We start from the raw sequence: 16,564 nt of genomic DNA on the forward strand, positions 1-16,564 counted from the left end.
TCTTTTTCCTTGCCTTCTGGGGTCCCTTTTACCAGTCCCTTGACTTGAGTATAGTGAGTCCACCTTTGTTCAGCTGTCTGCACATCCAGCCATCTTAGTGGTCAGGAGCTTCCCAGCTTGGGTGGAGCTTGTCTTCTTTCCAAGTTTTAATCAGCACCAAGTCACCAGGCTGGAAGTGGTGAACCGTGAACTCAAGAGGCAGAGTTTGAGTCAGAAGTCCTTTTAATCTAAGAGATGACAGGGTGGAGGATATGGCCAGTATATAATTACTTAAGAATTGATTCTGGTTCAACCATTGTGGAAGTCAGTGTGGCGATTCCTCAGGGATCTAGAACTAGAAATACCATTTGAACCAGCCATCCCATCACTGGGTATATACCCAAAGGATTATAAAACATGCTGCTATAAAGACACATGCACACATATGTTTATTGCGGCACTAGTCACAATAGCAAAGACTTGGAACCAACCCAAATGTCCAACAATGATAGACTGGATTAAGAAAATGTGGCACATATACATCACGGAATACTATGCAACCATAAAAAATGATGAGTTCATGTCCTTTGTAGGGACATGGATGAAGCTGGAAATCATCATTCTCAGCAAACTATCGCAAGGACAAAAAACCAAACACCGCATGTTCTGTCTTATAGGTAGGAATTGAACAATGAGAACACATGGACACAGGAAGGGGAACATCACACACCGGGGCCTGTTGTGGGGAGGGGAGGGGGGAGGGATAGCATTAGGAGATATACCTAATGTTAAATGACGAGTTACTGGGTTGGTGCAGCACACCAACATGGCACATGTATACATATGTAACAAACCTGCACATTGTGCACATGTACCCCAAAACTTAAAGTATAATAATAATAAAATTTAAAAAAATTATAGTAAGAAATAAAAAAAATGTTTTGGGGATTTATATAGTTTACTTTATCCGAGAAATCATTGTCTTAAGGTTTTTGGAAGTCTAGTTCTGCTATTGTGGTTTCTCCTGTTTCCCATTCATGGCTCTTGTTTCCCTGTATGTTTCTGGGATTTGAAATCATGAGCTTACATTTGGTAGTCTTATTAAACTGTTAAAATCTTGTAACTCCTAGTTTAAGGGTGAGTCCCTCCTGACAGCATTTGTGTTTGCTTCTTCAAGGCACTCTGGGATGCTATCAAAGGCTTGTTTTAGATTGGTTTGTTTCCTTAGTATTTTCTGGACAGGCAAGTGTTTTAAGTCTAAACTTCAAACTTGAGGGAAGAATTGTGGTTATAAACTCTTAAGGGGAATGCTTTTCCTAGCCAGCAATTACTTCAAAATTGTTAAATGTCCCAAGCACCAACTTTTGTCAAAGATAGATTATTTCCAGTCTCCAATTTCATTTTGAACCTAATCTTTTTAGGATCTCAGCATTATAGTGGGATGGGATTTTATCTTGACCTAAAATCTGAATGCACAGCTTATCTCTCCTTTTCCCTGACACCATTAAATACTGTCTTGAGATTACCAGTACTGGCAAACACCTTGCAGATGTTGCATTCTTAACATGAGTTTATCACTTTGGCTTTCAGCTGCATTTTTGTTTTTTGAACCCTGAGGGTTACTATTACTTTTTTACAAGTTTAGATGATTGTTGTTCACTTCATTTTATCCAGCATAATAGGTGTTTTTTATGGGGCCTTTCCCCACCCCCCAGGATATGGAGTGTGTACCATGTTGCCAGAAATGAAAGTAACTATATGTATAATTTTAAAGATGTAAAAAAAATGTATTTTAAGTGAATGTTCACAGTCATCAGGAAAAATTTCCTGAATTTTCTTTGCAGTTCAACAAAACATGATGTACTTTTCCCTCTAGTTTGAATAAACACAATCTATTTTCACATATTGCAAATAATTTAGAAATAGTTCATTTTGGGCAACATATAAATATATATAATTAATCAAATAATAAAGGTCAAATAATTAGCCCTTTAGATATTTATCTGAGTCATCTTGGGCTGCCACAAAAGACCATAACTTGGTGGCTTAAACAATAGAAATTAACTTTCCCACAATTCTGAAGTCTAGAAGTCCAAAATCAAGGTGCTAGCATAGTTCATTTCTGGGCTGTCTTCTGGATTGCAGATGGCCACCTTCTCACTGTGTTCTCACAGGATGGGCAGGAGTAGAGGGGAGTGAGAAAGTTCTCTGGTGCATATTCTTATAAGAGCACTAATTTCATCATGTTGGCCCTACCCTCAAACCTCATCTAAACCTTATTATCTCCCAAAGGCACAATATCCAAATATTGTCACACTTCAGGTTACGGCTTCAACATGTAAATTTTAGGGAAATACAATACAGACCATAGCAATGTTCAAATGTATTTCATAAGTTCAACATATACTTCTTATTAAATAAGACTAGAAAAATATTTTCTTAATACAATGTATTTATCTCAAAACAAATGTCAACATCATGTTTAATACCAAAACAATAAAAGAATTTCAACTGAGGATAGAAATAGAAAAATAGGCTGGGTGCAGTGGCTCATGCCTATAATCCCAGCACTTTGGGAGGCTGAGGTGGGTGGATCACCTGAGGGACCAACCTGGCCAACATGGTGAAACCCCGTCTCTACTAAAAATAGAAAAATTAGCTGGGCATGATGGCAGGCGCCTGTAATCCTAGCTACTTGGGAGGCTGAGGCAGGAGAATCGCTTGAACCTGGGAGGCAGTTTGCAGTGAGCCAAGATCATGCCACTACACTCCAGGCTGGGCAACAAGAGTTAAATTCTGCCTCAAAAAAAAAGAAAAAGAAAAATTATATTTAATATCACTATGATTTTTTTCCAAACAAACTTAAATAATTTACATAAAGAAAATGCTCATCTTTTAAGTTCACAGTTTCATAAGGTGTGACAAATATATATACCTGTTTCAATCTTTTGTCCTATACTATTTGCTTTCCAGCTTCCAACATTTTTTATCTTGTCTATCCTTCTTATACTTGATTCCTATCCTTGTGGATTTATGCACTTCTAAAATTATCATTTACTCTAAGTTTATTGGGGACAAAGAGAAGATGAAAGCAGATGTGTTTGCTCAATCCACCATCTTTACTTGAAAGTTTCCTGGGAAAGATTTCTAAAAGGATCTAACTGTACTTATGTATCAATTACCATTTGGAACAAAATAAACTAACTTGTAATCTAAAGGCTTAAAACCACCACCATTTATTTAGGTCATGATTCTGTAGGTCATTGCCTTCTCTTCCCTGAAACTTCCTCTTGCTCCTATAGCAGAATCTATCAGTGGTTGGTCCTGTCTTAGGTTGTTCTCTACCAAACCCTTGCCTGACACTGGCAGCCACCTCGGTGGTGTGCCTCTCATTTCTTAAGTTCTGGTCTTAAAAATAAAATGTAGAGAGAAAGCTTTTCTTTTTTTCTCATATACTTCATAATAATATATTTGTATGTGTTTTAAAAATGTAAGTTTAATTAAAACATATGAATAAAAGCCTTTATAATAGATCCCAGCAACTCCAAGCAATTTCTGATCTAAATATGTACAATTACCTTTTCCATTTCAAATTTTTGAAAAACTGTGGAATATTTGAGGAGCTCATAGTTGCCAAGAGTGTTAATATTTTCCAAATAAGCAGTATATCTGAGAAATGTGAAAGGCAGCCCTGTCCTAAAGCTTCATTGGATAAGGCAAATCTTGAGTTTCCACAGCTGCTGGCTTCAGCCTACCCAGAGGAATAGTTTTAGAGAGATACTAATCTCTGAGAAATCCACAGTAATTCATAGAATGCTTGCACAGTGATTCAAGCAGCATGTGTAAAACTTATTTAGTGTTTGGCCGGGAAGAGTTTTAATTATGTGAAGTCTTCAGAATGAGAAGAAGGTGACTAAAGATGTTTGACTAAATCAGTCATGGAGGACCTGGATTCTCCCAGACCGCCCTCCAATTTTGTTTTATTTCTGCAAACCTCAAACCATAAATGCAAAGGAAGCGCTCATAGAATTGGATGATGGCACGGTTAGAACCAAGATGCAACTAGCAGAAACGTCATCCAAGACAGGAGATATGAACAGCAGCAGTCTTGAGCCCTCCAGTGTAGCAAAAAGGTCGGGTGTCCAGTGGTGGGTTATCTACAACCAGGGTAGGCTCAGAGGTGAAAAGTTATGGGATTGTTGAAAACCCAAGAGGCAGGATGCAAGATGCTTCCATCAAAAACCCCAAGTAAGTGCAAGGTGGAGTGTGACCACCTGCTGGTCAGCTCAAACTTTCTGAGTTCCTGGCATAGTGTGTTGAACTTGAAGTAGCACTTGGAAGTGGAGAGAGGGTCAGGGTCCATTTGTGAGGATGATACAGTCATGGGGACTGGGCCTTGCAGGAAGAAGAGTTGAGCCAACCCTATTGGGCTTAAAAATGGTCAATAATCAGAAACCACAAGGTGTCACCTAGGCTGATGGAACAGTTAGAAAACCACAGTTATCTTTAAGGATGAGTTTTCATCCTCTAGGTTTTGTCCATGGATATTAGGACCCCAGCACAAGACTTGGGGCAGGAGTTTTTGTCCCAGGAGACTGTATGTGTCAGAACCTCAGAAAGGCGACAATAATTTTCGGAGACAATCAAAAGCTAGTCCTGTGAGGTAGAGCACAGAAGCCAGAGTGAGGCTGCAAGGTTCTCATAATCATCCCTAGATTGACCCACAGCATGAAGGTCAGGAGGAGCTGCTGAACTATTTACTCCCTCAAGTCACACAAGCCTGGGCACCAAAGTAGGCTTTTCCTAGCTGAGAGGAGTAGGGAAGGGAACCAGACCGACTGACCTGGAGTTCAGGACACTAAGGTTGAGATGATGATGTGAGTAGGAGTCTCCACCTGAGTTTCCCAGAGATCCCATCAGCTCCAACATGCCCTAAATTTATTCCCCCTGCCCCTCTGTGTTTTCTTTTCTCTATACTGTTTATAGTACCCTGAGCCTCCCAATCACTCAGGCTCAAACCTGAAGCTCATTATGGGCCCTTCATCTTCCCTGCCCTGAAAATTCTACCTCATATCCTTTCTAACTCTCCATCCCCACTGTCACTCCCCTAACTCAGAAATTTCTCCCTTTTCTTCCCCCTATTGTTCCCTAATCTCATATGGTGGTGGCAAGCTGAATACTGAGGAACAGGGTTCTAATAATGTCACTGCTCTGTTCTAAAATCATACAAGTATTTACATCACCTGGAATAAAATTCAAATTAAGCCTGTACATCAAAGCCCTTCCTGAGTTTTTTTCAATCTACCTTTCCAATGTCAGGCAAACAAAACCACTCTCTTCTCTGTACACTTTTTACTCCATTCTACCCTTGCATTTTGCTCTGCATGGAATGCATTTCTCTGCATCACTGCATTTCTGAATCTTACCCATCCTTCAAGATCAGCTCCTGTGTGAATGTTCTCTGATTTTCCTCTGCAAGCACCTCTTTTGGACTCCTGGAACCACATGTCCTATTTTTTTTACATTTAAGAAAAGGATAGGCTTTTTAATACTTTTTCATTAAGTGATAAGCTCCTTGGAAATAAGGGCCTTACATCAAATTCACCTTTATGGAGGCATAGGGAGAGCCAAGAACATTGAATTTGGCCAGTTTGTAAGAAATGTAAAGAAGTTTGGTGGAATAACTTTGAAAAGGTAGATTGGAGTCATATTGTGACTCCAGAGTCATAGCTAAAGGTGGTTGGGAATAATCAGCAGAAGTATAAAAATAGATGTGGTGACCCTGAGAAAGAATATCAAATATGAAGGGAAAAGATCTATGGCTGGAAGTTCAGGGAACATCACCCTGCAAGTGTTGGATGGAGAATGAAGAATCCCTTATGGAGACTGGCAAACAATGATTGTATAGGATAAAAGACAGTCACAATATTCATACTACACTGGGCACGAAAAAAAAATTCAGCCCTATTGGTCCGTCACACCAATATGTGCATGGATAAATCTGACGAAAATGTGTGGTTTTTTTCTCTAGAATTGCAAATAGGGCAGAATTGCAAATGCGGTGGGACATCCTGACAGACTTACAAACCCTTAATTAGAACATTAGAAAAATTGATTCTAGCATGGGCAACATGGCAAGGCCCTGTCTCTACAATTTTTTTTTTTAATTTGTAGAGCATGGTGGCATGTGCCTGCAGTACCAGCTAGTTGGGAGCCTAAGGCAAGAGGATTGCTTAAGCCCAGGAGTTTGAGGCTCCAGTGAACTATGATGGCACCACTGCACTCCAGTCTGAGCAACAGAGTGAGATCCTGTCTTAAGAAAAAAAAAAAAAAAAAAAGGTGATCCACTCATTGCCATAATTTTCCTAACAAATGGAGCCTCCCAAGCCCAGTAAACCTGAGACATCTACAAATATGAAAATGCCGGACATAAAAAAATAAAAAATAAAAAGCCTCACATGAAGGAACACACAAATGGGAATAAGAAGGATTCCTAGTAGTCTGATTTTATGTTGGCCTCCCAGTCCCAAAAGTTATTTTAAAGTTGAACATAATTATTAAAATCAGAGTATAAGTACAGAGACTCTGAGGCAGTAAATAGGGGTTGAATGGGGGCTTAAAAATCCTGACTACCGGGAACCTGAAAGACTAGGGCAGCCCTTCACAGAGCTGGACAGAAAAGTTCTAGGTGAGGGATGTGTAATCCTTACTGGATAGGAACTGTGTAGAATCTTGGGACAGTGAGCAGTTTCCACTTGAGACCTTTCTGATCATTCCTGACCAGGGGAAGCTACTGCCACAGACACACAGGAACTGCTCTGTGTCAGCTAAATTTAATTCTGGGCAGACAAAAGCTGAGCTCCTGGGAGGCAAAAAGCCCTGTCAGGCAGACATTTACCTGATCAAAGCAGGGAGGCCCTCTGAAGCCCACCCTGGTAAAGGTCCTACCTGAGACCATAATAATCTTACACTTTATTCCAATAAAATGGAGGCCAAACTACTCGTTTAAATGGTTCTACAAATGTTTGGTTCAAATTACACTTTATTCTTTATTCAGATTTATTAAGGTATAATTGACAAATTATAATTATATATACTTGTGGTGTACAATGTGATTTTTAAAATTTCAGCTTTTATTAAATCAGGGGGATACACGTGTAAGACTGTTACATGGGTATATTGGGTATAGTAAGCATGGCACCCACAGGTAGTCTTTCAACACATGCCCATCTCTCTTCCTACTCTCCTAGGAATCCACAGTGCCTATTTGTTTATCTTCCACTTCTAAGTGAGAACACGTGGTATTTGGTTTTCTGTTCCAGAGTTAATCTGCTTTAGATTATGGCTTCCAGCTTCATCTATGTTGCTGCTGAGAACATGATTTTATTTTTTTATAGCTTCATAGTACTCCATGATATAAATGTACGTTTTCTTAATACAATCCAGCATTGTCGGGCACCTAGATTGATTCCACTTCTCTGCTACTGTGAGTACTGCAGTGATGAGTATATGAGTGCACGTGTCTTATCGGTATAATAATTTATTTTCATTTTGGGATATACCCAGTTATAGAATTGCTGAGTCAAATGGTAACTCTGTTAGGTTTCACTGTGTTAGCCAGGATGGTCTCGATCTCCTGCCCTCGTGATCCACCTGCCTCAGCCTCCCAAAGTGCTGGGATTACAGGCATGGGGAGATGGTATTTTATTGTGGTTTTAATTTGCATTTCTCTGGTGATTTGTGTTGAGTATTTTTTGATATGTTCATTGGCCACTTGTATGTCTTACTTTGAAAACTGTCTGTTCATGTCTTTTGCTCACTTTTGTATGGCACTATTCATTCTCTACTTGTTGACTTAAGTTTCTTACAGATTCAGGGTATTAGACCTTTGTTGGATGCAGTTTGTGAATATTTTTTTCCCATTGTGTAGGTTGTTTGTTTACTCTGTGTTTTTTTTTTTTTTTTTTTCCACTTTGCAGAAAATCTTTAGCTTAATTAGGTCCCATTTGTTAACTTGTGGTTTTGTTGCAATTGCTTTTGGGGGCTTGGTCTTAAATTCCTTGCCAAAGTCGATGTTGAGGAGGGTAAATTCTAGGTTTGCTTTCAGGATTTTTATATTTTGCAGTCTTGTATTTAAATCTTTAATCCACATAATAGAACAGAATAGGAAACTTGGAAATAAGGCCATACACCTACAACCATCTGATCTTTAAGAAGGCTGACAAAAACAAGCAATGAAGAAAGGACTTCCTATTCAATAAATGGTGTTGGCATAACTGGCTGGCAATATGCAGAAGAATACAACTAGATCCTTACCTTTCATCATATAAAAAAATTAACTCAAAGTAGATTAAAAATTCAAATTATATTTTAAACATATTTTTAAAACTGTGAATACAGTCAAGTGTGTGATGCCAAATGTGAACACTTGTAGACCCCAGTGGCTTACATAAGCCACAGGTTCATATACTCATGCCCAACTCAGAATAAAGGTTCTCCTGCCAAAACCATGAATGTATTTGAACACAAGAGACCAGCCATGAATCAGAAAACATCTGAAGACACTCTATCCAGCTTGGCATTTTATGTTTACAATGATGGACCATATATGTGTGTGGACTGTTATAAATTTTACTGAGAATCTGTTTGCTAGCCAGAATTATGGATTTTTTTAGCTCCAATACCAAAGCAGATCAAAACACATTTTAATAAATGTAGTATCTGCAGAACCTTTATGAGCCTGATACTAGTTTTAATTCAACTTGGTTGAATTAAGTTATGTTTAATTATAGAAATTAAATTGCTAATTATAGAACTGGTATCAACAGGCTAAACTATAATGAAACCTATGGATATATTCACAATTTAGTCTACTAGGTATATTATTGTCCCAAAACTTCAGGGATATGACTTCTTCCTGGGGGATACAAAACACTTTTACTCAAATATCTACATTGTTAGAGCTACTGTTTGGTGTTCTGAATCTCCTGAGGTTTCCATTTCAAGAGCTGCAACAGAAACTTTAAAAAATAAATTGGGAGTTTCTTCTGATACTGTGACTTCATTTCCATAAAATATCTAAATGTTCCATAAATGTGTATTCTCAATAAACTCAGGGCAGTGGGATAAAGAAAAATATACCCATTTGAATCTGAATACCTTAGCTTTTCTCAATAAATTAGACATCCTTTTTTCTTCCCTATAATTTGATGGTTAATGTGTTCATATGTTTCATCACATTATTGAAGACATAAAATTCTCTGATCCATTAGGAGCCTGATAAATAAGTTCGGGGTATAGTTATTTCCCAAAATAATTGACGGTAAACTTCTCTGACTACATTAAATACAATTAACTTATATTTTCTGCTGCAAGTTATTAAAGTATCCCTCAAACAAGAACTGATAAGTCATCGTTCTGAGAAATATTTGATCTTGCTTCCTTTCTTTAACTAATTATGTGAGAAAACAGCTATCAACATTCCCAGGAGAAAATTCCTGGAGAGGAGATTAATGGAAGCTGGGGTCACCAATCTCCTCATCTTCTCAGCAAAATTGTAGATGCCAGTTCTACTTTTAATTGTAGTGGCTCATCTGTAGCCTGTGAACCAAGTTTTTCCAAGGTATTTATATATCAGCAGGGGGAAAGAGCAAGGCCCAGTAGCTATTATCTCAGGATCAAATAACACATTGACTGAGATATAGAGTAGACCTTTTTAATCTTTTTCTGTTTTCAGTGGGGTGTGGTGTCTCATGCCTGAAATCCTAGCACTTTGAGAGGCCAAGGCAGGCGGATCACTTAAGGTCAGGAATTTTGAGACCAGCCTGGGCAACACGGAAAAACCCTGTCTCTACAAAAAATTAGCTGGGTGTGCTGGCGTGCACTTGTAGTCCCAGCTACCTGGGGGGCTGAGAAAGGAGGGTCGCTTGACCCCAGGAGGTCGAGGCTGCAGTGAGCCAAAATCACTCCACTGCACCCCAGCCTGAGTGATGAAATGAGTCTCTGTTTAAAAAAAAAGAGGAGAGGCTGGGTGCGGTAGCTCACGCCTGTAATCCCAGCACTTTGGGAGGCCGAGGTGGGTGAATCACCTGAGGTATGGAGTTCAAGACCAGCTGACCAATATGGTGAAACCCCATCTCTACTAAAAATACAAAAAATTAGCCGGCTGTGGTGGCGCATGCCTGTAATCCCAGCTACTTCGGATGCTGAGGTAGGAGATTTGCTTGAACCTGGGAGGCGGAGGTTGGAGTGAGACAAGATCCTGCCATTGCACTCCAACCTGGGCAAAAAGAGCAAAACTCCATCTGAAAAAAAAAAAGAAAAGAAAAGAAAAGAAAAAGGAGAGAGCGTGGACCCTTTACAGTGAGCAAGGGATGCTTTTCAACCCCACAGTTCATGAGCAGGATATCCCCTGTCGAACTGCAGCAAGGCCTACTCAAGGAGAAGCTGCAAGGGCACATACCTGTCACTGAGCATAAGAAACTTAGAAAAATATTTCCCCTAAGCCACAAGCCAAGGCTACCCTGTGTAATTTATGGCCTGTTTGATTCCAGTTACCTCAGTTAAGCTTGTTAAAGAACAGTTTAGTTCCCAGAGGACTCATTAGTGAACGGTGACTATAGAAGTTTCACAACTTAAAAAATGACTCATATGAATAAGTAAATAGTATCCAGACACAATAGATTAATGCAGCTCAAAAGCCAGGATGGGGGCCTTTAGTAAAATTCCATTAGATAATACTGTCAGTGATAAATTTGAAGGTAGACTTTTTACCTGTTTGGGCTCCCTTTTTTGTTTACCCTCTTTAGCTTAATAATCAGTCTAGCACAATTATGCCAAGATGAGTATACATTAATGAGGCAAATCCTCCAATATTCCTGTGTTCTCTCTTGCCAAAGAGAAGCATTTACCATTTCAGAAGTATCAGACTAAACAATGCAATATATGTCAGATAACTTCTGATCTTTTGATTTAAGATGGCTGACAGGTCATCTGTGGCAACCTTTCTTTACCACAAATTCTTAGAAAGAATAACTCACTCTGAAAATTAAGATGTATCCTCACTAAACTAGAAGTCAGGAAAAATCATTAAAACATGAAATGTAGACAGGATTGGATTGAAGAAGAAAACCACAGCCAAACGGCATACAGGATAGGGTAGCTACAAAAGGTGAGGCAAACCTGACCAGGCACACCCTCCCAGGAGGGAGCAGTTGCCTAGAGGATAATGGGACCCTGGATTAAATAATAATCACAAGATTATTGACTAGAAAAAGATAATCCACAAAATAGAAAAACTGGCAAAAGATATGTTGCAGTTCACAAAAAATATTAATAGCTTTACATACATAAATGCTCAGGCTTAGTCATGACATAATTGTCTAATTCATATTTTGACATCTTAAAGCTGAGGAAATGGAAGGCAATTATATTCTAAGGCTGAAGCCCTCATAGTTGGATTTACTGGCTTTATGAAATAGTTCTTAAAAAGCTCTTACTCTCTTTGCCAGGTAAGTGTACAACCTTAAGTCTCCAGCCTACAACCTGAGAGCCCTTGCCAAAGCCCAATTATGCCAGACACTGATCTCCAGAATAAGGCGAAATATAAGTGATATCCCATCGTCTTTGCTGAATTCTGTTGGCCAGAAGTGAGTCATTAGCCCCATAGTGCTCTGAGCTTTTGCAGATGCTGCACACCACCTGATATGCAGCACAAGGGTCTGATTTTACATATAATGGAAAGTCACTGGAATGTGTAATTAGCTGGAAGATGGCAATATTTGGATTTTAACCTCTAATTCAGAATGAAAAATGAGGCCCAGAGAAGTGACTTTCCAAAACCACACTGCTGGGCCCAGGCCTGTCTGAGTTGTAGTCCATACTACCTCCCACCCCTTCTTGTAATTCTTTCATCTCTAAATTTGTGCATTATCTTCATGTGACACTATGCCATGAGTTTTGTCTCATTTGTACCTGAAGAATTTTCTAGGAAGATGCTGGTATAATCCCCATTGGGTAGGTTAGGAGGCTGGGTAGGCACCAAAATACACAATGACTTCTAGGGTCATGGAACTGGTTAGAAAAAAGTAGTTCTGATCCAGCTGTGTCACCACAAACCTGGGGCCCTGACTGTCCAGTCTCCGTAGGGGACTGAGAGAGTCTGTGCTTGCATAACTGTGTATAGGCAAGGAGTTCACATGGTGGGGAGCGTGAGAAATCAGTAGCCCAGCAGGGCCTTTGGGTAGGTCTTATGGAAGGAAGGGGTCCTGGGGATAGAACCCTGAAGTGACCTTACTTTCTCAGTGACAGACCCCAAGATAACTTAGAACCCTGGTAACCAGGCACCTACATTCTAGAGACAGCCCCAGTAGTCAACTTACTCAGTAGGAAATGCTCAAGAGAGCATGATGTTCTTTTGCTATATGCTGACTTTCCAAGGCTCTTGATTTAGTAAGGCCTGACGTGAGAATGCTTTCCAACAATGCAGGCATTGGCTCAACTCTCACCACTGATGCCTCTGGCCATTTGGCAGGGGGCATGCAAAGGTAACACAGGGCATCTCAGGAGAGGCCCATGCAGGTGAGGCCTCACCTGTGATCCTATAAGACTCACATGTCTTTCTGACACCATGTGTTGGGGAAAGCAAGTGCTGAGGAGGCTATTTCTGGACACAAGCAGATTATCAAGTGTCGGAAGCCTTAGTGAGCTGGTCAGGTTCATACCACAGGGCATGACAGGACAGGGAGGTGAGTGTTGAAAAACAACTTTGTCTTCTCGGATGTGAACCCCAAGACTTCAAACCGTGATCTGGTTTCCTTTCTGGCTGTAGGTCTATGGGAATTCTCTTTTATGCCTGATATAGGGATAATTATTTTATTTAAATAGGGTCTCACTTTTGTCTCACAGGCCGAAGTGCAGTGGTGTAATCGTGGCTCAACAAAGCCTCAACCTTTGGAGAACTTTTAATGGAAGTGTCCCCCTTTGATGACAACCAGGCAACCACTGATGCCTCTTGGCCTAGCTGCAAGGCACTCTCTTTGCAGAGCTCCATGCAGGAGATCAATAAAAAGCTGTTTGATGGGTCCAACTACTCCATCTCTTTGGATGAAGGGCAGGTATACCATGCCACCAATCATATCTAGCACTGGGCTTGGGTGGGAGTGGGCACAGAGAGGTCTTTGCAGACAGGGATCAGAGGAGACAAAAGTGGGCCCAGGACCAAGATATGAGTATGTAGACACCCTGGGATCTGTCCTAGGGCTTTTCCACTAGGGTAACTCACCATTCTTTCCCAAAGGAGTCTGGCTTTCATGAGTCCTAAATGGCAAACAGTTAGGTGCAAATCCCTGTTCACATACTTGTAGGAATATCAGAGAAAACATTTTTCTGTTGTTTTTACTTCACACTAGGCCATGAGTATCTTTGCATGTTGCTGTTTTTATTAAATAACTGCACCTAGGTATCTCTTATAGCAGACAGCTCCTTCTCCATACCTTACACACCAGTATTTTTATGAGGGAAGTGTTTACAAAAGGGGAGCCGGGGGTTAAACCAAAAAGGTTAAGGTATCCTATGCATTTCTCTGCAATATGTCATCTCAGAGAACTCATGCCTATAGTCCCATCAGGGCAGGAGCTCTGCCCTTACATGTCTTGATATCACATCTTTATGTTATTTCATAATCAAAGCTGTTTCCCACAGTGGTTCAGCCTTTCAATGCTGGTGGAAACTGGCATGAAGACATTTTATTTCCACTTCAGTCGTGCTGCAGGAAACATATTGTATGTGTCCTAACAAACTATAACAGTTTGCTACGCTGTCATAATACAGCATCACAAACTCAAGGCTTTAATAACAGATTTTTTTTTTCTCACAATTCTGGAGGCTAGGAATATGACATCAAGCTATGGCTGGGGTGTTTTTTCTGAGGCCATTTTCCTTGACTTGTAGATGGCTGTCTTCCATTGCTGTGTTCACAGGATCTTCTGTTTCTGTATCTTTACCATCACTTCTTATAAAGACCCCAGTCATATTGGATTAGGGCTCACTCCAATAAACTCACTTAACCTTAATTAACTCTATAAAAATCATATGTCCAAATATATTCCCATTCTGAACATTTTTGGGAGAAAATGCAATTCAGCCCATAATATATAGTAATCACCTGCAGAAAGGGGTAACTTGGTAAAGAATATGCATGGGTAAAACTTTAATAGTTACAGCCAGATTACTTTCCAAAAGGGCTGTGGCAAGTATATTGTCCCCAGCAGTCTCTCAATATCGCTGGTTCCCTACATCTAGCCTCCCTTGAATGTTAAGACTTAATTTTTTGCCAATCTGGTGTCTGTGTGACAAAGAAATTAATGTAATTCCTTGCATTTCCAGTTGTTTAACAGATAAGTTTGAGTCACCTTTCAGTCATTTAATACTTATTTGGGGTTTCTTAAGACTCCCCTTAATGTTAAAGAAAACAAGTATGTGTGTTAGGTCAAAAGGGTTATTGTAAATCATCTTGCTCTGTGTGTTCTTTCCAAACAAAGAAAAAAATAAAACTTCTTCAAGGCTCTTTTCCTCCACATGAGAGCAAACAGAACTTCAGGTAGCTTATAGGTAGCTTACAGGAAAATTCATACCACTCTCACTCTGCACGTTCTCAATTCTGAACCACATGCTTTGAGGAGCCATTTCATGTGCAAAAGCCTGTGTTTTCTCATTTCTACGATGAGGCTATTAACACAGGCTATTAATACAGATGTGTGCTGTTGCTCCACAGCTGACAAATACCATAAAAATGTCTCAAAAGTATTAATGTTTGAATCAAGCCCCAACCTCCACATTCAATTTTACTTTGGAAGCCTAGAACCTTCTCCTTAAATACGCATGGCCTCCATATGCACTGATGTATTGGAATTTCCTGGTCTGAATTTCAATCCCCAAAGCACCTGAGGCTCATGTTGCTATTACTGACTGTAGTTCCCTCCTTGTCCCCTGAGTAGTATAAAAATGAGTCTAAGTTGAATCTAGAGTAAATCTGCATGATGTGGACCACCAGGCTAGGGAGAAGGGAGATGCTGGTAGAGTTCCTGACTTTGGTTTTGCAGGCTGGGACCATCTTTTCCTTCACCATTTTCCTAGGCTCCTAACCAGGACTTCACCACAGCATCATAGTTCCCGGAGTAGCTGTTCAGAAGCTCAATGTTTGTCCCTTCCAAAACACACTGATGACTGCCACCTATTGGCTGTGTCTTGGAGATGTCCCCAATGTTCCTGTAGCTCTCTGAGCTGAACTTTTCTTCTCTGAAAATGGGTGAAAAGAAGATAAACCTCATAGGGTTCTTGTAGGGACTAATGTTTTGAGACATGGAAAGCAGGTCAACCATGCCTGGCTCCATAAAAAGGCTTCTGGGCATGCTGTGGCTGTTCATATTTATTATTTTTTTCTGAATTTTACTGAAACTCTCTGTAACATGCCCCAATGACTCATGTCCCTTATTGTTGGGAAAAGCATATCAAAAGCAAGTCCATTTTTGCATTTCTAAATGCGGTTTGACATTTCTTTTGCCTGGTCTTTGTTCTTGACAGACAAAACAGGGGTCCCCTGCTGGTAAAACAAAACAAAACAAAAGGTCCCACGTTCAACAAAATATCTGAGAAGGTTCTGGTTGAGATTTATTTAGTTAACACACACACATTAAGCGTTTAATCTGAATAGTCACATTTCTAGACACTTGGCATTATTCAATGAACAAAGCAGTTGAGAGTTTCTGGGCCTCAATTTCATTTGGGGAGTCAGAAACTCACAGTAGACATTATAAGCAGTAGACATTATATGTCACAAGAATGTAACATATGATGCCTTCGTGTCCTCCTCTAGGTATAGATGCATCCTCCTAGATTCTGACAAAGATGAAGGATCTCAGAACCAATTATAACTTTTAAGTGAATGCAGAAAAAGAATTTTAGAAAATTCAACATTACTTTATGACAAAATCTCAAAACAAATTACATATAGAACATACATACCTCAAGCCACTAAAGGCCATATATGACAAATGGACATCTGACATCATGCTAAACCTTCAAAAGTTGTAAGCCTTTTTTTCTAAGAGTTATAGTAAGGCAAAGATATCTAATTTCATCACCCTTATTTAACATGCTACTGAATTTCCAGGCCACAGCAATTAGAAAACAAAACCAAAGACAACCAAATTGGAAAGAAAGAAAATAATTGTCCCTGTTTGCAGATATCACAGTCTTATAAATAGAAAACTTTAAAAACACTTAGAATAAATTCACTAAAGTTGCAGGATACAAAATCAAGATATAAGGGTCAGTGGCATTTCTATACACTAACAACAAACTATCTGAAAAAGAAAGAAAACAACTGACACCTGCAATAGTTACAAAAAGTTTACTTCCAAATAAAATTATTCAAAAATGTTAAAGATCTCTACATTAAAAGCTAAAGAAAATCAAGGTATAAAATTAAACACAAATAAATGAAAAGTTATCCCTTATTCATAAATTGGCCAAATTAATATTGCTAAAAAGTCTATGTTACACAAAATAATGTATATATTTAACA

The 16,564-nt window shown here is 39.4% G+C and overlaps 1 protein-coding gene across 3 annotated transcripts in view; it reads right to left on the reverse strand.

Annotated features, from left to right (window-relative positions):
* Positions 1-237: 237 nt before the first annotated feature.
* The window catches only part of ZNF678 (zinc finger protein 678), a 110,878-nt gene continuing 94,551 nt past the window's right edge, over positions 238-16,564 (reverse strand). For all 3 annotated transcript variants that reach the window (XM_054519198.2, XM_054519195.2, XM_054519190.2), the window contains exon 4: positions 238-15,580. In XM_054519198.2, coding sequence (XP_054375173.1) covers positions 15,515-15,580 — 66 coding nt within the window. In that variant the 3' untranslated portion in view covers positions 238-15,514. The remainder of the gene's footprint in view (positions 15,581-16,564) is intronic.

Source organism: Pongo abelii, chromosome 1 (genome assembly GCF_028885655.2).
Source record: "Pongo abelii isolate AG06213 chromosome 1, NHGRI_mPonAbe1-v2.0_pri, whole genome shotgun sequence".
Taxonomy (NCBI): Eukaryota; Metazoa; Chordata; class Mammalia; order Primates; family Hominidae; genus Pongo; species Pongo abelii.